We start from the raw sequence: 20,709 nt of genomic DNA, 5'->3' as shown, positions 1-20,709 counted from the left end.
CTCCCGCCTACAATTCTTGATACCTTCCTTTTTCTCTTTTTCTTTGTGATACCCTCCCTTTTGCCGGCGCCATGGGTTCTGACGACCTCATCGACTTCGAGGTGATTGAAAACCAGAAGGAAAACATACAGTCGCTCCCCAGCGGCCGCTCCGCCAAAGCCCTCGCCCAACTATATACACCGCCACTGACATCGGCCGCCGGCCAAGCCCCCTCGCCGTCGCAGATGCAAGATGCCAACAGCGCGACTCGGCTGCAGTATGAGAAGGAGCTCATGGCCATTGACGACTCGGATGACCCCCTCGACGTTTACGATCGCTATGTCAAGTGGACCCTGGACGCATACCCTTCCGCCCAGAACACACCCCAGTCACAGCTCTGCCCGCTGCTCGAGCGTGCAACAAAGACTTTTCAGTCGTCGCCGCAATACAAAAACGACGCTCGTTATCTCAAGCTCTGGCTGCACTACATCCACCTCTTCTCAGATGCGCCCCGCGAAACCTTTGCATACCTCGCCCGACACCACATTGGCGAGGAGCTTGCGCTGTACTACGAAGAGTTTGCCGCCTGGCTAGAGTCTGCAGGCCGCTACGCACAAGCAGAGGAAGTGTACAACATGGGCATTGAGCGCGGGGCCCGTCCAACAGAGCGCTTGATTCGCAAGTATGGTGAGTTCCAGCACCGATGCGAGAGCCGGCCGCAACAAGCAGAGGAGCCTACGAGCCCAGCATTGCCCGCTGTCCGCCCAGCGCTCGCGGCCAAGGTAGACCCGTTTGCTCTTGCCTCACCAAGCGCTCCTGCTCCACAAGCACAGGCTCAGCCAAAAGCTGCTGCAGGTACATCGCGCTCAGGAAAAGCCAAGCTCGCCATTTTCGCAGATGGTGATGACGCGGCAAAGCCCACCTCGAGTGGCAGCACCGAAGGTTGGGGCAACATTGGATCGCTGGCGGATCGCAAAAAGGAGAACACACAAGAGGCACGGCCTTGGGCTGGCGAGACTCTGAAGGTTGGAAAGAAGAATGCGGGCGTTCCGAAAATGGCAATCTTCAAGGATGAGGTGAGTTGAGCTACCTCCGTCGGCCCCTTCACATATTTACGATTACAGGACTAATTGGTGGGCGTTTTGCCATTCATGTATTCAGAGCAAATCAAATCTCAATGACGAAAACGTCAACTCTCATCCATTACGTGAATACCAACAAGCTGTCAATCCAAGGACAGGACGGCTCGAGGTCGTCTTTGTCGATTTAGAGAAAGTGTATCCTAACCATGAAGATCCAATGTCTGAAGAGTATTCTTTTGAGGAGTTGCGGGCTAAACACAGGGGATGGCTGGATCATGATTGGGCTGCCATCCGAAGACAAGAAGAGCAGGCGAGAAAAGATGCTGAAGCAGCACTTGCTGCTGCTCAAACGAAACCTAAGGCCATACCTTTAGCACCCAAGCAAGAACCTGAACCAATTGCTAAGCCTCAAACAGTACCGTTGAAGGGAAGTGTTGATGATGATATGGGCAATGACGAGAATGCGCCACCCTCGCAGGCTGATGTAGATAAAGCGAAGGCAGCGAAAAAGGCCAGACGCGAAGAGCGTGCCAACAGGACTAGGAAGATTAAAGTCATGGAAACCAAGGAGATCCGTGGAGAAACACAGATGAGTAAGTAGCGGTGATTTATCAGGTACGTATTATACTAACATTGCATAGTCCAAGCCAATCTGGATTCTCCGGCAAAATCCAAGGTGCGACGGAAAAAGGCTGGTCCCGAGATGACTATGACGCTCCACACCAAGGAAGCCATGGACGAGATCTACGATATATTTAACGAGCCGCTGAAGAACGCTGATGATAATGTTTCTGAAGCCCAGAGCGGCGAGGAAAGTAGCGATGATGACGAAGATGATTATTCCAGTGGCGCTGAGAGCACAGGGACTGGCCGTATATCTGGCGCAACAAGCGAATATGGAGACGAGACGACAGTTGGAGGTGACTTTACACTCGGCACTAGAGTCCTACACCATGATGATGACGATGATGACGATGATGACGAGGATGACGAGGATGACGAGGATGGTGATGACAATGACGAGAGCGGTTCAGACGATACAGACGCAAAGAGTGTATCGGAGTCGTCTGACTTTACCGAGATCAAACCTGGACAAAAGGATGACGAGCAAGATGAGTATGGGAATGAGTCTGAGCATTCTGATCAATCTCAAGATGACTCCTTTAATGAAACATCGAACGTAGATGGCGAATCGGAGCACCAACAGGACGAGCGGGTCGTCACTCCTACATCGCCTTCAGGACCGAGATCTCTCCCAACGCGCTTCGTCCCCGTCCCACCTGAAGACTACAACCCTGCCATGCGACCATATAGAGATCCAGTCGTCGTTGCCAACAACCGGTTACCCTTTATGACGCCCATTGTGGAAAAGACCGAGTCATCCCTAGGCATTGCCACGGCTGTAGCGCAGAAAGAGTATTATGCGGCCAAAACACCCTCGCGGTCAAAGGGTACGCCTGCCATTATGGAGGATGATGACGAGGAGACCTGCAGTAGCCCCTTCTCTGATATTCTGGGACAAGTCATTGACGGGCCAGGCAAAGTTGCAAAGCTAGCTCTGACCGATTCAAAACCAGTGCCTAAAGAGCCTCTAGACGAGCCGCAGCGCAAGCCATTAGCCGCAAAAGAGCCTCCAGTTACAGTGACCAAGCCTAGTAGACCGATCATCAAGGACACACAGTGCAACCCAGTCGACGATAGTATCCGCAAAGCCATTCTACAAGAGATTCAACCCCCGCTGGAAAGCTACGAAGGTTACTATGCCGACACCGAGCAAAGCTATGGAAAAGGCGCGGACATTCGAAAGTACACAAAAGCAGTATCAAAATTGAGCAAGAATGCACAGGACAAGACGGCAGCCAATGTTGGGGCATGTCCTACCTTGGAGTTTCCTGGGACAGAGCGGACTTATGTTGTGAAGCGTGAGCTTGGCAAGGGAGCATTTGCTCCAGTATACCTGGTGGAGAGCAAAGAAGCAGAAGAAAACGACGAGAACAAACCTTCGCAAATGGGCAAGGGTGAGTTTGGTCCGAAGCGTCAACCTCTGGAGGCGATCAAAATGGAAGATCCGCCAACACCGTGGGAATTCTACATTATGCGGCAGGCCAAACGACGACTGGGTGTGTCACGAGCAGCCGAGTCAGTTGTCAACGCATACGAGATGCACGTGTTCAAGGACGAGTGCTATCTGGTTGAAGAGTATCGCAATCAAGGAACACTGCTCGACTTGGTCAACCATGCTTGCGCGGACAATGGAGCAATGGACGAGCAGCTGGCCATGTTCTTCACTATTGAGTTATTCCGTACAGTGGAAGCTTTGCATTCCAAGGGCATAATACACGGTGATCTCAAGTCAGATAATGTTCTGGTACGGTTCGACACACTCCAGAAGGACGGGCACTGGGATTCCGAGTACAAGCGCGACGGGCGTGACGGGTGGTCTGCCAAGGGCATTTCGCTGATTGACTTTGGTCGGGGCATTGACATGAAAGCCTTCAAGCCCGAAGTGCAGTTTATCGCGGATTGGCCAACGACCGAGGCTGACTGCGCCGAGATGTGCGAACTGCGACCTTGGACTCACCAAATTGACTACCATGGCCTCGCTGGTATTGTCCACAATCTCCTGTTTGGAAAGTACATCTCGGCAGTTGCTGAACGGGGTGCTACTCTGGGCTCAGGCGCGACTAAGACGTACAAGATCAAGGAGAACTTAAAGCGGTACTGGCAGACTGAGATTTGGCACGAGTGCTTTGACTTGTTGCTGAACCCGCTGATGCATCTTGACGGCGAGGAGGGAAGGCGACTGCCGGTGCTCAAGGGGATGAAGGGGTTGAGGGAGAAGATGGAGGAGTATCTCGAGAACAACTGCGAGAAGGGTGTTGGTCTCAAGGTGCTCGTTAGGCGGATGGAGGAAGTTGTGAAGCGGAGATAAGGATAATGATTTGAGAAGTTTGAGGGCTGCATTGGTTGGAGTTGTTTGACATGACTAGACGTACGTGATACCTTTATGAGCAATGATTTTACATGCTTTTTTGTTAGACTCGCATCTGATTGGAAGAGCATTGAATAAGAGCATTTCAGGTGTTGTGTCGCGTGGCTCTTGGTTGACTTGATATGATGTAAGTGCGGTGCCACCGGGTAGTAGTACTCTGGTGTTTGCGTCCGTGCATAGCGTGGGTGCCTTGAGCTTGCGGGGAGCTTGTACACCTCCGGCTTCTGTACTGGGTACATTGCATACAATTGTCCTACTGCCACTTCTTCTCTTGACATCCCGCTTATTTGCTTTGTTTATGCCGACAGGGACAAAAAGCTTGCTTACAACAGAAGGCGACACGCTGTACCTCAGTATATTGGAAGATAGAGAAGAAGAGTGAGAGCATCTACACACCCCCACATCATCATCGCCGCCCGCCGCCTCAGCTACTCGCTCGACCACCCAGACTACTCGACCCCACTGCGACCATGTCGGCCGACCTAAGCAGCTTGCTGTTGTCTTTTCAGCCTGACAGTCCCGATGTTGAGAAGAGGCGGGATTATGATCTCAAGGCCCGCAGCTTTGTCGCACAATTGTCCAACGTCTCTGCACCACATTGGGTAAAAGGCGCGGATACATCACAAGATGTGCTTGTAGTGGGTATGCTTCCAGGCACTTGATTGAAACTTGCTAACGTTATAGATACTCAACCCTGCTGTCAACTCAATGGCATACGCCTTTGCCCTCCGCAACCGTATCGCCGCCCTGCTGGAGAAGAAGAGCGTGCCCGAGGCGCTACAGCCCGGAGGTGACTTGTGGAACCAGATGGTGTTGTTTTTCGAAACTGCGGATCCTATACAGTTGCGCTACGTAGGGAAAGAGTGGAAGAATCTGATTGAGTACACAGAGGAGATAGCACGTGGGTGTGGATCAGTAGGTTCAAGTTGCCATGGCTGGCACGAGGAGAAGATGCTGACCGTGTCCAGCCGAGCCTTGCTATTGCGCCAATACGATCAGCCATGATGCGACTTGACCCTACCACGGGCACCTTCACGTCGGTCCACGTCAGCTTCATACACCTGTGTCTAGAGACGCGATCATACGCAGCCGCTGAACCCGTCCTGGACAATTACATCCACACACTCCCGCCAAAGATTCCAAGTGCAGTTCGTGAGGGACTGGAGTACTCTGTTCCATGTGCGGATGTAGCGAGTAGTGGAGAGTACATCCACCAAAATTCTGGCCATACGGACCGGGTTGGGTTGACAGATATACAAGAGTACTATGTTTTGGGGGCTATGGCGTACCTAGGCCTGGGACGATTCAAAAAGGCGCAACAGTTTCTTGAGCATGTGCTCGTGGTTCCCTCTGCCAATACAGCCAACGGCCTCATGTTGGAGGCTTACAAAAAGTGGGCACTGGTGAGCTGTCTGGTACAGGGAAAGGTATGTTATGGAGGAGAAAGACAAGAGCAAGCGCTGGCTGACCTGGACAGATGGGGAGTATTCCACGGACAGCGAATGCTAGCGCGATGAAGAACATCAAGGCTGCATCCAAGGCATACGAGGCGCTGGCAGATGCGTACGAAGAACTGGACAACATGTCCAAGTTGAAGGCTCAGGCACAAGCGGGTGGGGAGATATGGGCAGAGGTAAGAACGATGCAGGTGATTGTTGTGAAACATGGGTTGAAACGGCGGGATAGCATGTTTTGATGGAGGGCTGACAAAAGCATGTAGGATGGCAATGCGGGACTAGTCCGGGAGCTTATCAGCAGCCAGACGAGGACATATGTTTCACGGCTGTCACGGACATACTCTGCGATTCCAGTGTCTAATATTGCGAGACAACTGGGGGCTACGGGTGAGGAGATGTCGCAGTATATCGAGGGGCTGATCAGGGATGGGCAGTTGAACGGGCGGTTGGAGGAGAGTGACAAGTCGGAAGCTGGGGTGGTATTACGCTTCTATCTGGAAGCGAAACAGGGACCCTTGGCCAAGAACGAGAAGGAGCAGCAGCAGGCGCTATTTGCGCAAACGGTCCGCACAAACAAGCTGGCGGAGCAGGTCAAGGATGCCGACTACCGGATGACGCTAAGCAAGGAGTATATTGAGAACCAGAAGCGGGTGAATAAGAGGCAGGGCAATAATGGCGATGCCATGGACACTGCGTGGGATGATAGTTTGGAGGCGGAGGAGGACATGATGGGGGATTTGCACTGAGGAGGCGGTAAGGGCGGGTTGTGTAGGGTAGGTAGGATGGGGGTGAGTTGAGAGGGCAGGTGACCAAGGCAGGATAGATGAGGATACATGATTGGCATGACTGGGCCGGTCGGTGGGGTGCCATGGGGTTGGTGAGGGTAACGCATGAAATAGCTTATGGCAGCAAAGAGGCAGTTATTAGTAGGGATTAGCATGGGATGATGACGATGATGAGCATGGAAACAGCAGATGGAACAAAGACAAGGATGAGCCAATCGAGTAGAGATTCGATGCATGTCACATTGGTCTCGTGACGAAGCAGAAGAAGAAAGTAGCAGGAACCGCATCGGGCATGATGGCATTTGGGAGGGGGAGAAAGGGCAAGCGCGCGCGTGTGAGTGTTTTGGTATGGAGGTTACTTTTGTGATGGGATGCTTTTGGCGTCGGAGGCGTAGAGTGGGCCTCCCCCCCTCTTTCGTCCCCGTGGTCGGACCGGAAAGGCTGGTCAGCCGGGACCGAGAGATTGCAGCAGGACGTGCGGGCAGGCAAAAAAAGTGGAGGAGGCAGTGAGACGAAGGTATGTATGCGTGAACATGAGTAGTACGTCAGCGCTTGAGGGACTGGCAACGCAGGCAACCGGCGACTGGCGAACTGGCTACGAGGACAAGGCGCAAGCTTCTAGAATACGGGGCGGCAATCCTGGTCAGCCGTGGTAGGAGCGGATTTGCAGGGTCTGGTTGGGGCCTGGGCAGATTTGTCTTATGGCGTGGTGGACCTGGAACCAGCCGGGCTGATGAGGGCGCGCGAGGAGAGGAGAGATCCAAGAGGGGTGAGCACAGAGACAAGTCGAGCGACATGGGCATACGCTAGGCCGACTTAGGCCCACACACCCCTGACAGCCATACCAATACGACTTGGCGCCATGTGGCCGGCCGTCGCCGCTCCACATTCGTCTGTGTGTGAGGGAGAGGGCTCTGCGAGGGTGGGCGTGGGATTGGCCTGATGTGCCTGTGCCTGTGCCTGTGCCTGTGTGGGTGGCTGTGTGGGTGCAGGTGGCTAGGGGTCTCTTGCTTGATGACTGACGGCGAGACAAGGCCTACGAGAGACGCTCCAACTCCCACATACGCACCCACTGCATACATTCACCCACGCATTCCACGCCCACACCCACACCCACACCCCCCCTTTCTCTCTCTCTCCCTCTCGCCCTGCCCGCCTCTGTCTCTGCACGCCCAGAGCGCGTTCCTGCTTGGGCAACCATGCCCGCATCCGCTGTGCATTAACCGCTGGCTCGGCCTGAGACACGCACCCAGCTGCTCCATTCTCCACCATGAACCCCCAGGGCGAGCCCGCCGCCGGTGCAGCAGAGGCGCGCGCAGAACCGCTGTCAGGAACAGGCGAGCTGTTGTCGTTGCAGTCGCAGTCGCAGTTGCAGTCGCAGTCGCAGTCGCATCACCGCCGGCAGTCATCGTCGGTGGGAGCGGTCAAGCGGTCAGCCTCACTCAAGGACGCCGCCAACCCTCACCCGCACACCTCGCCCAAACCCCACAGCCGGGCCACACCGCCCCCTTCGGCTTCTTCCAGGCGACGGTCGAGCGCAGCCAACGGCGCAGTAGAGGCAATTGGCCTGTTGGCCGACCATGAGGGGAAGTCGCACCATCAGCCCTACCACCACCACAGCCAACTCCATCACCACCAGCCAAGCTACTCGCGCAAGCTAAGCATCACCTCTACCACCGGCGCCGCCAATGGCGCCCTACCACACCCACACGACTCCTCTCGTATCCATTCCTCGCCGCCCGCCCGCTCAAACAAACTGCACAACTCCAACGCCCGTTCGCCCACCTCCAGCCCCCGCCGCTCCCGCCCTCGCTCCCCGGTCCACGACCCCCCGCCCACAGGCACTGCACCCCCCAGGCTGCCCAAACTGCCCCCCATCCTGCTGCCCTCGACCGTCTACGACCCAAACACGCCCACATCCAGCTCCGCCGCAAACTCGCCCTCTGCAGCCAGCCTCTTTGCCCCCAACCTGCAATCCGTGAATGCCCCGCGAGACTACTTCAACTCCAAACCCACTCCACCCCAGCCCCCTGCCCAGCGCCCCCCCTCTCGCACCAGAGTCGACAAGGTGCTGGTCAAATCCCCCCTCGCCTCGCCCGCCATTCTCAACGAGGCTGACCCAAGGCACGACTCTGCGTCGGGCCCAGGTCGGCCGTCGACAGCACGGCGGCCCTCAGTCGCTGCTGCTGCAGTCGTCGTCGCCGCCGCCACCACCACCACCACCGCTACCGCCACCCCTTTGGGCCACAGGCACGCAGCATCACGCCAACACGCGGCGAGCCAGAGCAAAGACCATTCCCGAACCGCAAGCCGAACTCACGCCACAAGTCCAAGCCGGGATCACAATCGCAGTGAAAGCAACACCAGCGCAAAATTGGACGACCATTACCAAGGCACCCCACCCCGCACCCGCGAGCGGAGGGAAAAGGACAAAAAGACCATGTTGTCGCGGGCGCTGCAAAAGGCAAACACGGCCGTCCTGCTCGACAATGCTCAGAACTTCGAGGGCGCCATGGAGGCGTACGAGGACGCGTGCAAGCTCCTGCAGCAGGTCATGGTCCGCAGCTCCCAGGAGGAGGACAGGCGCAAGTTGGACGCCATTCGTGTAACATATACCAACCGGATAGAAGAGCTCCGTCGACTTGACCCTGCCTACACCCATGGCAGCGGCAAGTCACTGCCCGCTCGCCCTATGAGTGGGGAATCGCTGGACGAACACCGCTCAATGCTCTTGCTAGAGGACGATGACGAAGAGCCTGCAGTAATCCAAACTGCCTCTGTTTCTCGAATCGTAAACGACGCCTCGGTATACGAAAACTCCTTCGCCGGCGAACCAGAACAACTCCCTTCACACCAACTGCCCCTGCGCAGTGACTACCAAGGTCCCCGTGAGTCGGTCATCTCAACTGCCATCCGCGATATGCAAAAAGGCATGCAAAACTCGCAATTCAGTTTACAACCACCACCACCACCAGCCAGACTTGGGCCTTCGGCTACTTCTGGTCGCTCTTCGGTTGCCGAATCAGCAATGGATCGCACATATATGCCCCCGCCCCTATCGCCAAGGAGATCAAAATCACCCCTATTCGACAGCCAGAGTGAATCCAGACCCGACGAGCCCGGCCGGTTGTTGCAACCGCAGCAGACACTAGGGACCAACCACCAGCGAGTCCACAGCAACGAGTCTACATCATGGCTTGACACCATAGACGAATCCGGAGGTTCCTCGTGCTCCTCTTCGGTGCACTCCATGTCCCCGGGAGGGCCACGCCGAAAACACTTACGGAATCCAAGTGGAGAGACAGAAGCAGAGTTTGATGCGGCGCTCGATGCTGCCGTTGAAGCTGCGTACGACGACGGTTACGAACCTTATGATGACGACATGTCCACGCCAGCCGATCTAATATCGGCCAAGATGCGAAACGTGGAAATGGCCAAGGAGCGCGTACGGGAAGCAGAACGCGAAGAGGCTATTGCAGCCGCCAAATACCGTTACAAAGAAAACCAAATCCGCAATGAGGCACTGCCACACGTGCGCGAGACTGCCGAAATCACCCTCAACGACGAGGCGGAAGAGGAGGAAAGGCTACTCGATGAGATGACCAGAGAGTATATGCTGGATGGTTTCGATTTCGACTTGCAAACAAAATCAGCGCTGCCACGGCAGTCAGACTCGAGCAACTTTTCTGGAAGCACGTACAACAGTTCAGTGTCTTCGCACAGGACGACAGGTGGAACGTCGCTCTCAACCGTCACCGAAGTGGTCCACCCGCCATCCAAACCACCGCCCGCACATTCTCCTCCTACGGCCCCCGCTCCATCTGGTGCTCTACCTGCACTGCCCCCAGTTCTCGAGTCACAAGCATCCAATACGATGGATGCAGCAGAGGTTACGCCCCGACCCAATACCGCAACCAAGGACGCCGCTTCTGTGCGAAGCCGCAGATTGTCAGGGCAAAACGCTAAGTCGCTCAAGATCGAGACATCTGTGCTCAATATTCCGCCTGCACCGCATACGGAGAAACCGCCTGTACCAGCAAAGGACGTGCCCATTGATCTTCCTGCACAACCAAAGTCTGCTGCTGCTGCATCGTTTAGCACTAGCAAACCTTCCCTGGATTCGACATTCAAATTGCCTGCACTGCCGCAAATCGCTCAACAGACCAGTCTTGCCGCTCCTTCACCACAGCCCGCATTGTATAGTCCTTCTGAAAATGGTCCTAGTCCGTCGCCAATGATATACGGTGTCTCAAGCGAACCTAGTCTTGCGCCAGGTTCCCCCAAAACCGGAAAAACCCCAGCCTTGGGTATTAGAAAAAACAAATCTTCGCTTAGCTTGAAGCAGCGGAATTTGTCCATGTCTAGCCCAGATGGCTCAGACGTATCCATTGGAACGCCGCTCAGCACAACCTTCTCCGTCACCGGACGGAAGCCTAGCAACGCTGGACTGCCTATCCCAACCCCTAGCCTTCCCACGTTTAACATTGATGGCCTACCGAGCGGCGGAATGCATCTATTCGAGAGTGATATCCACTCGCCCTTTTCTCCTGGCTCGCCCAGTCCAGCAATTACAAATGCACCTATTCCACTGGAGCCATGTCCGGATTCGTACCTGCTGAGGCCATTTTGGTTAATGCGATGCTTCTATCAGACTATCGTGCACCCCCGTGGCGGTTACCTATCAACCAAGCTTTTCATTCCTCGCGATGTCTGGCGCGTCAAGGGTGTCAAACTGAAGAACGTTGAAGACAAGATTGCCAACTGCGACATGCTCACAGCGACCCTGCAGAAGCTAGCTGCTGTCGACACAAACGATGCGGACGCCGTGCTAGAAGAGATGCAGTCTCTAGAACTAGTGCTTGACCAGATACAGGCTCAACTAGCCAAGAAGCTGGGTAACGAAGTTGGTATCCAATCTGTATCAATCCTCTTCAAAGATGCAACTACCGTTGGCGAAGGCGCAGCATCTGCAGACGGCTTTTCCAAGGGCCCAACAACTAGCCAGGACTTTGTACCCAAGGGTGCTGTTGCCCAGGGCAAGTCGTACCTGGCGTCATGGCGCAAACTGCGATCCAAGAACTCTGGTGTCAATCTTGCCAACATGGCTACCGGTGCCACGAAGAGTACAGAGGTGCCCAAGGATACGCTTGTCATGGCTACCCTTCCCATGACGAGTTTGACAAGCATACGTTTTGCAAAGCGCGACATTTCGGGCATAAACTTCGAGGGCCCCAATGCAGGATACATGGGATCTTTGGCGCGCTTGTTTGATGCAGTCCAGATACTGGGTGAGTGTTTTGCTTTTTTTGCTTTTTTTGCTTTTTCACTTCTTAAATGCTCTGCAACGATTTACTAACTGTATGGTTTCTTGTAGATCAAATCGCGCGTCAAGTCGAAGACCCAGGTCTGAAGCACTCTTCACCTACCCACGTTGGACTCGAACTGTCAACTCGCCATGCTGCAGAGTTCTTTGGCTTCTACATTTGTCGTTTTGTCCTTTCCGACGTGACACTTATGCTAGACAAGTTTATCAAGAGAGGGAGTGAATGGGTTTTGGTTTAGGAGATGTGTGTGTGAAAGAGAGAGAGAGAGAGAGAGAGAGAGAGAAAGAAAAGAGGTTTGCAAGAAGAGGACACACTTACCTCCTTGTCTCCTCGCGCGTTCCTCCCCCTTCCCATCATTGGAAGTTATGGTCGATGGGGGATTTCTTGAGCGTTGAAACCGTAATGAGAAAGAGCATGTCACAATGCATCTAGTGCGTCTCCATTCGTGTGTAACTATTCGCCTTAACCAGGTGTATTCTTACTCTTACTCTTACTCCTCCTTTTTTCTTCTCTTTTCTCCTCTCTCTCTCTCCCATCTCTTCCCCCATCTATCCTCCATCTTTCTTTCATCTTCATCTTCATCTTTTTTTTCCCCAGCCTCGCGACAACCTTTTATACCAGGGCGAACAGAGCCGCGCCAATTTACCTACTACTTCCTTCCCAGCCGTTTAGAAACATTTCAACACAAATGTCCTTTTTTTTCTTTTCTATACGTCCTTGGGAGTCTCAAAGGATCAAGGTCTCTCTTCCTTGTTGTTTATCTTCCATGTACCTCTCTTTTTGTTTCCCTTCAACATGGTCTTGCGCTTCTCCTTGTTCCTTACTACATCTTTTCTTCTTCTTCTAGATCTAGGAGGATTTGGTGCCAAGGGTAGAGAATGAGAAAGGAAAGAGGGGGGTTGAGAATAGGGAATATATGGGCATGGGATGGGGTATGAAGAGTGGGGGGTGCTAGGTGTTGGATCATTCTTCTTCCTCTTCTTCTTCTTTTGGGTTTCTTGGTCATGAGGTTATGGGTTGCGTTTACTGCTTTATGTCTTGTCCTTTTTTTTTCTCTCGACTTTGTGCTTTTTGCTCTTTGCAACTTGCACCTGCACTTGCACTTGAACTTGCTATTTGTTCGTCTCCTATTTTTGTTTTCCCATTATCGGATGGATTGATTTCCTTGTTCTCGATCCATTACCTTTTGGCTGTTTATTGCACGTCTTTTTGAAGATATCCCAACCCCCTTTTGTTGTTGTTGTTGTTGTTGTTGTTGTCTTAGTTATCCCATGTTAGCTTAGCTTAGCTGCACTTGTTAGCGAATACCGAACTATCATTATCGCCATTACTAATTTCTTCCTCGAGCTGAAATGTTTTCTCATTATAGAAAAATTTAGTGTGATGAAAAAGGTTGATTCTTAGTAGGTGAAGAGAGAGAGAGAGCTACTACCTAACATACTAGCTGCGGACAAGAGAGGCAAAGAAAATAAAATAAAACACACACGTAGGGTACAATATGCTCTCAAACAATCAATGGCTGTGTCATTCGCTTCAAGAATTGGGTCTCACTCCTATTCCAAAGCTCCTGATGCGTGTAAAACCTTCCATTCTCCGGCGGTGGTCTCTTCAGTTGGCCTCTTGCCGTGAACGGCTTGCTGCTCGACAGCGTCTCAGGTAGCTCAGCAGAAGTGTCGTCACTTTCGCCGCTTGGTAGATTGAGTGGGCGGCCCCATGCTGCTTGTGCACTTTCCAGGCCACTGCTTGCGCGAATTGTACGTAGGACGGCTAGAGAGGTGATGAGATTGGCTTTTAGCATCGCTATTTGGAATACTGTGAGGGCAAGTTGCAGGCTGCTAATAGCGTCGCTAACAGGAGCGTTCATTTCACGATGGAACCTATGTCCGAGTGCCGTCAGGTTGTTGCTCAGGTTGGGAATTGACTGGACGTATTCGAGGTATGGGTTTGTGAGATCGCTTGTTAGGTTACCGAACCTGAGTGTTGCAGTAGGAAGGACGGTTGGAGTGACTCCGCTTGCGTTCAGGGAGAGTGTAGGTATAGTTGTGTTTGAAGGTGACGTAGAGTTGATGGCAACAGAGACATTGACCATGTTTACAGCAGTGAGCCATTCGGTCTGGGGTTTTGGCTGTCAACTTCGAGCTCATATCGAGACATGAAAAGTATGATGAAAACACACCTTGTTTGTGTCGAGCTGGAATTTTCCTCTCAGAATAGTGCTGGTGATGTTGTTCACAAGATCGGCAGTGCCCATTGAGCTACTGCCAATCATGCTGCTGAAACTGAAGCCAGAGACTGCGTTGTTGGGGGCCCCGATAGAATTCGCCACCGTATTGATGAGATTCCTCAGATCAGTGAAATCCTGTACAGCCGGTGCGACAGCTGCCGCAGCGATTGGAAGGAGGACGAGACTGGTTACCAGCATAATGTAGAGTTTGTCGGATAGGCAAGCAGGGGGAAATTTGCCAAGTTATCAATATAGCTAGCAAGTATGATAACTGACAACTGCTAGGTAGGAAGGTTGAGAGAATGACAAGGGGAATCACTACAATCTAAGTGTTGCTTGGATTAGTGTGTTGTGGATGATGGTGAGGCAACCAGTAGCTACATGGTGTAGACGATGGAAGCCACGGTGACCACTGTAAACATGGGCAGCCCCTTCGTGCTTGCCGCAGCAGTACACTAGAGATCCCCGGTTTCTACATATTGCTCTTTTCTTGCATGCTGCCTCTACAGTCAAACTTTTGTATCTCCAACGTCTATTCTCTCTAGCCCTGCATTTCTGCTACCATCTCCACTTTGATCACAGCACATGATCTCTGCAGATAAAGTTAGGTGAGGAAGGCTCGAGCTTCAGAGAACAGCTGACTTGTGCGAGGACAGTGCGTTTTTGCTTAAGTCGTAGCTTCCTCTTACATTCACCCATCTGACTTGGCGCAAACAAATTGAGTTCTTGAATCAGCATTCGTCAAAATCAAGTTGGGTCATGACGGTGCAACATTTGTAAAATCGAATGTAGAGTGCTTAGTCCATGCCGAATTCTGGTTGTTGAGTATTGCGACCGCGCTCCACCAAAGATAGTACTTGGTAAAAGGTGGTTGAGCATAGACACGGTTGGTGTCAAAGCTTGCCTTTGACCTCCAGACGTTATTATTGAGCTATGACACATGCGCAGTGACTGAATTTCGAGTAGATACCTTCCGACTACAACATTGAGTAGAAGCATCCTGTAGCGATGGATTATGATCAAGTATTGAATATATATCACTGTATGGCTCTTGTTTTATTACATAGTAAATTGATGCCGAAACATTGCGTATTTGAAAACACCCCGAATATGAGAGAATAACCTAGCATCCGACAAGACTCTGTATAATACCCTTAAAATACTGTTTCCATACTGTTGCACATAGTTGTGAATACGTAGTCTGTCAAACCTGCTCGAGAATTTTGCATACTCAGCGGGTGCGACCAGAATCTCAGACCCTGGCCGTCAAACCATCAAAATGTCCGGTTCCCAGCGGACAGCGGTACACCATAGCTACGCAGTACAAACAGATGACTATACACCTTTCCAACTCTGACCCCTATCCACTCCAGCTTGCCATTCGCCTATGACATGTAATGATCATCATGAGCAGTCGGTATATTCGTCAAATTTAGAAATTTTGACGTCTCAGGGCTAGAGATCCATGCTATCATTTCTGGATCGCGAATCGCCATTAGCCTTCTCATATGCTCTCCACCACAGTGCCATATTGGCCGCTACTAGCAAATCCATCATTTTCAGGCCTTCGTCCTCGAGAATAATCTTTCCAAGTTTTGCCTGCTTGCCGCCCATACCTCCTCCTGCAAACTCCTGTCCAAGAGAGAGATCCATGCGATCTTCATTGTTTTCGTTTACATTAATAGATGTTGTAGAGTTATTGCGAGAATGGCGATCTCGGCGGAAGAAGGAAGACCGCTTAGATGCTTCGACTCCTTTGGCTGCGGACCTCTTAGGGCCGCTGGGGAGGTTAAATCTGAGCTCGCTCAAACTTGCACTCGAGATTGGTGCTCCCTGAAGTCCGGGAATGACATGACGACACTAGTAGAACAATTAGTCTCTTTGATGTCAATATGATAGAACTGGTATAGCTACCTTAAGAGATCCTCCACCTACGCCGGTAACAAACTCACAGCGCCCATTCCATGGGCTTGTGAAGACATAGCCACGAAAACTTGTCTGTCTTTCAGAAGCCTGAATGCTGCTGTGTGTCTGGTCGTCGTATGCCTGGAATGAAGGCGAGAGCGGAGAACGTAGGTCCATCGACGGTCTCTCAGCCTGTCCACTATAGCTACCTTTGGAGCTAGGTCGAGCGTAATTGGCGTCGTAAGAGCTATTCTTCCTGTGTCCAAATGCATGGCCCAAGTGCTGTGAGCCTTCCAGCCAGATACGTCGACGGAACACGTTATCACTCGCGACCTGGCCACTTGCTTGCGATTCTACTGTTCCAGAATGTCCCGTTTGCCATGACTGAGTAGAGAAGCCACTGTCTCGGCTCACCAAAGGTGGCAGAGGTTTGTCGGAGGAGTCTGAGTGAAGGAATTTAGAGTATCCAGGATTGAACACTTGGATGTACATCGGCGCCCCGGACCTTTTCTTATTGGTGGGGTCTCTCAAAGCTGACGATGAAATCTCAACAATGGGAGGATCCTCAATACGGGCAACGTTCCACTGAGCGCCAGATGCCGGGTCTCTCCGGATGAGCGTGAGTGATGGAGGTTCACGTGGTGGATTCTCTGATCGCCGACGTGGCAGCGGCGGTGGCCTCTCGTTTTCCTGTTGGTGTTGGGTCGAGTCAAATGAACGCCGCGGGCTGTTATAGTCTGGCGCAAGTACCCCTGGTCTTTGCGAAAAGTTTCCAGCGCTGATATTGTGGCTATTCGAGTAATTGTCAATAGGAGCCAGGGTTCCTGGTACGGGTTTTCGCAGTGGAGGAACAGCATTAGAAGCTCCTGGAACCGCTTTCCGCGGAACCAGCGGGGCAGATGATAGATTTTGGCCTACAGCATCAGGACCTCTCAGCTCTGGAGGATCGACAAGGTAAGCATCCTCGGGCTGGTTGACGTGGACATAATACAATGAACTTTGGATGTCTTCTGCGGTCACTACCTTCTCGCGTGGTTTCATAGGTGAAAGAAAAACATCTGGAGATGTCAGGGTACATTTGACTTGTCAAATTGGGCGGCCGTACCTCTGCTACCAGGAACACGCGCAATGTACAGTACTAGCGGATCATGCCTAAAATGCGTCGGATTCCTTGGGTAAGATGGTGGGTTAAAAGCAAGTGCTGTAAGTGAAGAGAGTGACTTTGCTTCGACAACGGGCGCGGCCATGAGAGCGAAAGAGGCGGGCACTGGTGACGGGGAGGGAGAGTGTGCGATGGTGGCTTTGAGAGTGTTGCCGCGTGCCACAAGGACTGTTATTGCAGTCCTGGGCAGCGTTGCCTAGGATATATGTGACAAGCAGTCAACGCTCAGGTTTATGCTTGCCTCCGTGTGGCTGTGCGACCGCGTCTCCCCGATAAGGACATGAGTGTTATATGGGCGTATACTTGGGAGCAGAAGCGCCGCCGTCTTGGCCTATTGCTGCGCAGGGCGACTGACAAGTGGATCGGGCTGACGCGCATCAATCCGCAGGGCTCTACCGGTGATGCGGGTGGTGAAGGAGCCTGTAGCCATGAGCACGCGAGGTTGTTTCTGGTTAGACCTGACTCGTAGCCGCTGATTGGCCCTTGAAACCAAGGGTCCAAGCGCGGAAAGTGTCTGCGAAATCTTGGCTTCCATGCACTCAAACCTCGATTTTCGCGGCCCGCACACGACACACTCGCCCCGCCCACTGCATGCCCACCTGCCTTGCTGATACTCGCGCGCATCTAGCCGATACAAGATGGGGGACAATCTCGAGGTATGTGGCGACAGTGTTGCCTATCCATCCTTCTTGCCGCTGACCGGAAGCTGTAGGAGCGATTGAAGAGCCACGCGCGGGCATTCGAAGGGCTCATGTCCCTGATACCCGCAAAGGAATACTACGGCAAGGACGAGAGTATCACCAGCGTATGCACCTCTGCCTTCCTGCGCCCCCCGCTCCGTGCTGATATGATGTCTGCAGACGCAATGGCAAAAGAGAGGAAAGAAGCAAACCCTCGAAGAACGACAGGCCGCCAAGCGTGCAAAGCTGGATCCTGCTTCCCACAAAAGCGCCAAAGATGTCATGGATGAGAACGCGCTGAAGCGGAAACGTGAGTTGGAGGGTGAGGCCGACACGGAAGTTTCCGAGGCCGAGTCGTCCGATCTGGACATGGACATCACAAAGGAGAAGCCCCTAGAGGGGATCAAAAGCAAAGCAAAAAAGCAGAAAACTCAGCCTGTCGAGCCAGAAGATGACGATGACGAGACTGCCGAGACACGGGCCTTGTCAAAATCTGAAGCCAAAGCTGCGGCTAAGGCAGAGAAGCGAAGAGAGAAGAGAAAGGAGAAGCAGGAGAAGAACAAGCAGAAGTTGGAGGCAAAGAAGAACAAAAAGACAGCGTTCGAAGACCTCGTCGCCACCAAAGAGGCCGAGGAGGACCAGGACCAGGACGACACCGAGGAAGAAGAGGACGATGATGAGGCGGCTGCTGACGACTTTGAACATGAAGACGACCAAATCGAAGCATTAGATGTTAACGGCCTTGTCGAAGAGGGTCAGTCTACAGCTCCATCCACTGCTGTCAATTCCAACTCCTCCACAGCTTCTGTCGCCTCGGCCGGCTCATCAGCCTCGTCGATACCTCAATCAACCGAAGAGGCGTCGCAAAAGAAAGCCAAGAAGCCTTACACCATTGATCCAGAAAGTCATGAAAATTTCCGCACACGATTGAATGCAAAGCTAGAAGCCATGCGTGCGGCACGGAAGGCTGACGGTCCGGACGGACGGCCTGCCCGCAACCGAGCAGAGCTCATTGAAGCACGGCGGAAGAAGGAGGCCGAGCGAAAAGCTGCTAAGAAAGCCCTTCGTCAAGAAGCAAAGGATGATGAAGCTCGCCGGCAAGCAGAAGAACAACTAGCACGCATAAGAGGCGGCTCAGGCTCCCCTTCAATTTTCCCGGCCAGATCACCAGAGGTTGAACGCAACTTCAATTTTGGCAATGTCGCTTGGGACGGGCAACACCTAGACTCAAATCTTTCTGGATTCTTGCAGTCAAGAAAAAAGAAGGGTAAGTCGGACAGCAAGACAGCCCTTGAAGCTGCACAGAAGAAGCAAGCCCGAATCAATGCGCTCGACGAGGATAAACGTAAGGACATCCAAGAGAAGGAGCTATGGCTCGCTGCAAAGAAGAGAGCACAGGGAGAAAAGGTATTCGACGATGTAGGTCTTCTCAAGAAGAGTCTGAAGCGTCAGCAAAAACAAAAGGACAAGAGTACGCAGGAATGGAAAGAAAGGATTACCAATGTGGAGCAAGGCAAGGCGGCGAAGCAGAAGAAGCGTGAGGAGAACCTCAAGAAGCGTAGGGAGGAGAAGGGACAGAAGAAGGGAAAAAAGAAGGTTAAGAAGCCTGGCAAGAAAGTCAAGCGGCCAGGCTTTGAGGGTACTATGAAAGCACGATAGCCACTAGGTTGTACGAGTATTGATCATGGATGGGGGGCATCGGTATAAAAAAAAGGAGGCGGTAACGTGTGTGCTATCTAGGGAGCATTTTGGCGTTTGATACCACATCGTGGAGTGTGCGGTCTTGAATATTACAATGTTTTCTACGAGAACTTTGTTTTGCTGTTCATGTGCTAGTTCTCTCTATCAAAGAAAAATGGTATACCGATTGCTCTCTCCATAACCGGCAACGCGACCTGTGCATTTGCTCCACACGAAACCTGTGATTAGGTCGTCGTATATGTCAAGGGCGGCTCTTTTAGTATACTGATGATGCATTGACAAAAGAAACCCAACGCTTGGTGTTGTCGAGTAGAACCGCTCCTATAGTATTTACAACGATGTCACAGGGTTCCGAACTCCCCTTATCTGTAAGGTGCATCGGCACGAGCAGCCGCAGCAATTTCTGGCTCCCACTTGTCTCCGTTTGCTAGCAACTTCTCCTTGTTGTACAGAAGCTCTTCACGCGTCTCAGTAGCATACTCAGCATTGGGACCTGAGCTTCGTCAGTAGTTATTCTGTAACCTTGCAATTCATGGCAAACATACCTTCTACAATGGCATCAACAGGACAGCTCTCCTGGCACAGACCGCAGTAGATGCACTTTGTCATATCAATGTCATAGCGCGTAGTCCTCCTGCTACCGTCCATGCGCTCCTCAGCCTCGATTGTGATGGCCTGCGCAGGGCAAATGGCCTCGCAGAGCTTGCAAGCAATGCAACGTTCCTCACCCGTGGGGTACCGTCGCAGAGCGTGCTCGCCTCGGAAGCGGGGTGAGATGGGGCCCTTCTCGAAAGGGTAGAAGATGGTGTATCTTCCGAAAAGTCAGATTTCCACCGGTCAAAGACTACAGGCAAGCTCACAGCTCGCCGTCAGAGGGGCTTACTTACGCCGGTCGGAAAAACTGCTCGAGCGAGACATACATGCCACGGAACATCTCTATGAGCAGGAAATACTTGCCGGCGCGGTCCAATGCGCCTTCGCCTTCATCCCATCGCTTGGGTTTCGGTAACCGGAAGCCTGGCGGCGGGGGTCCTGCTGGGGTGGCGGCACGGGAGAGGGTGGTAGAGAAGAAGACAACTGTGGCGGGCGAGGGGAGGCGTCCGGACGCGAAGTGTGGTGAGCGGAGCAGTGCGGCAGCTGGGCGGCTACGTGCCAGCATTGTCAATGGCTTTGCGCTGGCCATTGTGAGCGTGGATGGGGTCGTGGGCGAGCCGTGGGTTGCTGTCGAATGCGGAGAGGTTGTCGCCAAGTTCGAAACTTGAGGTTGGTCGCTTGTAACGCCGAAGCTGCGATTGGCCAAGAACAGCAATGACGGCAACGAGGATTGGGAGGCAATTCTGAGGTCTGAGATGTGCACTAGACAATACTCTAGGCTCTATCTATCTGATTCTTGCTTCTTTGAAAAACACTGTTAGTGT

At 52.7% G+C, this 20,709-nt stretch overlaps 8 protein-coding genes across 8 annotated transcripts; 5 read left to right on the top strand and 3 right to left on the bottom strand.

Annotated features, from left to right (window-relative positions):
- Nucleotides 1-71: 71 nt before the first annotated feature.
- COCSADRAFT_169496 (uncharacterized protein) lies at nucleotides 72-3,993 on the top strand (the record flags this gene model as incomplete). Its single annotated transcript, XM_007699854.1, has 3 exons — nucleotides 72-1,055; nucleotides 1,141-1,654; nucleotides 1,703-3,993. The coding sequence occupies 3 exons, from the start codon at nucleotides 72-74 to the stop codon at nucleotides 3,991-3,993; spliced, it is 3,789 nt and encodes a 1,262-aa protein (XP_007698044.1).
- A 530-nt stretch (nucleotides 3,994-4,523) lies between these two features.
- COCSADRAFT_85397 (uncharacterized protein) lies at nucleotides 4,524-6,256 on the top strand (the record flags this gene model as incomplete). The annotated part of the gene is made up of 5 exons (XM_007699853.1): nucleotides 4,524-4,691; nucleotides 4,738-4,968; nucleotides 5,022-5,480; nucleotides 5,531-5,686; nucleotides 5,774-6,256. The coding sequence occupies 5 exons, from the start codon at nucleotides 4,524-4,526 to the stop codon at nucleotides 6,254-6,256; spliced, it is 1,497 nt and encodes a 498-aa protein (XP_007698043.1).
- Nucleotides 6,257-7,332: 1,076 nt separating this feature from the next.
- Nucleotides 7,333-11,949, top strand: COCSADRAFT_299919 (uncharacterized protein). The gene is made up of 2 exons (XM_007699852.1): nucleotides 7,333-11,583; nucleotides 11,670-11,949. Exons 1-2 carry the CDS (start codon nucleotides 7,566-7,568, stop codon nucleotides 11,855-11,857), a joined length of 4,206 nt encoding a protein of 1,401 aa, XP_007698042.1. The 5' UTR covers nucleotides 7,333-7,565; the 3' UTR covers nucleotides 11,858-11,949.
- A 499-nt stretch (nucleotides 11,950-12,448) lies between these two features.
- Nucleotides 12,449-12,946, top strand: COCSADRAFT_35092 (uncharacterized protein; the record flags this gene model as incomplete). Its single annotated transcript, XM_007699382.1, has 1 exon — nucleotides 12,449-12,946. A coding segment is annotated over one exon (258 nt), but the record flags the coding sequence as incomplete, so codon positions are not given.
- Nucleotides 12,947-13,060: 114 nt separating this feature from the next.
- COCSADRAFT_353925 (uncharacterized protein) lies at nucleotides 13,061-14,041 on the bottom strand (the record flags this gene model as incomplete). Its single annotated transcript, XM_007699851.1, has 2 exons — nucleotides 13,061-13,732; nucleotides 13,796-14,041. The coding sequence occupies 2 exons, from the start codon at nucleotides 14,039-14,041 to the stop codon at nucleotides 13,124-13,126; spliced, it is 855 nt and encodes a 284-aa protein (XP_007698041.1). The 3' UTR covers nucleotides 13,061-13,123.
- Nucleotides 14,042-14,893: 852 nt separating this feature from the next.
- On the bottom strand, nucleotides 14,894-17,234 carry COCSADRAFT_138348 (uncharacterized protein). Its single transcript, XM_007699850.1, has 3 exons — nucleotides 16,854-17,234; nucleotides 15,758-16,806; nucleotides 14,894-15,703 (listed from the first exon to the last, which is right to left on the bottom strand). The coding sequence occupies exons 1-3, from the start codon at nucleotides 16,993-16,995 to the stop codon at nucleotides 15,299-15,301; spliced, it is 1,596 nt and encodes a 531-aa protein (XP_007698040.1). The 5' UTR covers nucleotides 16,996-17,234; the 3' UTR covers nucleotides 14,894-15,298.
- Nucleotides 17,235-17,548: 314 nt separating this feature from the next.
- COCSADRAFT_85330 (uncharacterized protein) lies at nucleotides 17,549-19,249 on the top strand (the record flags this gene model as incomplete). The annotated part of the gene is made up of 3 exons (XM_007699849.1): nucleotides 17,549-17,566; nucleotides 17,623-17,715; nucleotides 17,771-19,249. 3 exons carry the CDS (start codon nucleotides 17,549-17,551, stop codon nucleotides 19,247-19,249), a joined length of 1,590 nt encoding a protein of 529 aa, XP_007698039.1.
- A 404-nt stretch (nucleotides 19,250-19,653) lies between these two features.
- On the bottom strand, nucleotides 19,654-20,474 carry COCSADRAFT_85093 (uncharacterized protein; the record flags this gene model as incomplete). Its single annotated transcript, XM_007699848.1, has 3 exons — nucleotides 19,654-19,784; nucleotides 19,837-20,102; nucleotides 20,179-20,474. 3 exons carry the CDS (start codon nucleotides 20,472-20,474, stop codon nucleotides 19,654-19,656), a joined length of 693 nt encoding a protein of 230 aa, XP_007698038.1.
- Nucleotides 20,475-20,709: the final 235 nt, after the last annotated feature.

This window comes from Bipolaris sorokiniana (assembly GCF_000338995.1).
Source record: "Bipolaris sorokiniana ND90Pr unplaced genomic scaffold COCSAscaffold_4, whole genome shotgun sequence".
Taxonomy (NCBI): Eukaryota; Fungi; Ascomycota; class Dothideomycetes; order Pleosporales; family Pleosporaceae; genus Bipolaris; species Bipolaris sorokiniana.
Note: the sequence above shows the minus strand (reverse complement) of the source record. Positions and strands in the feature narration are given on the sequence as shown.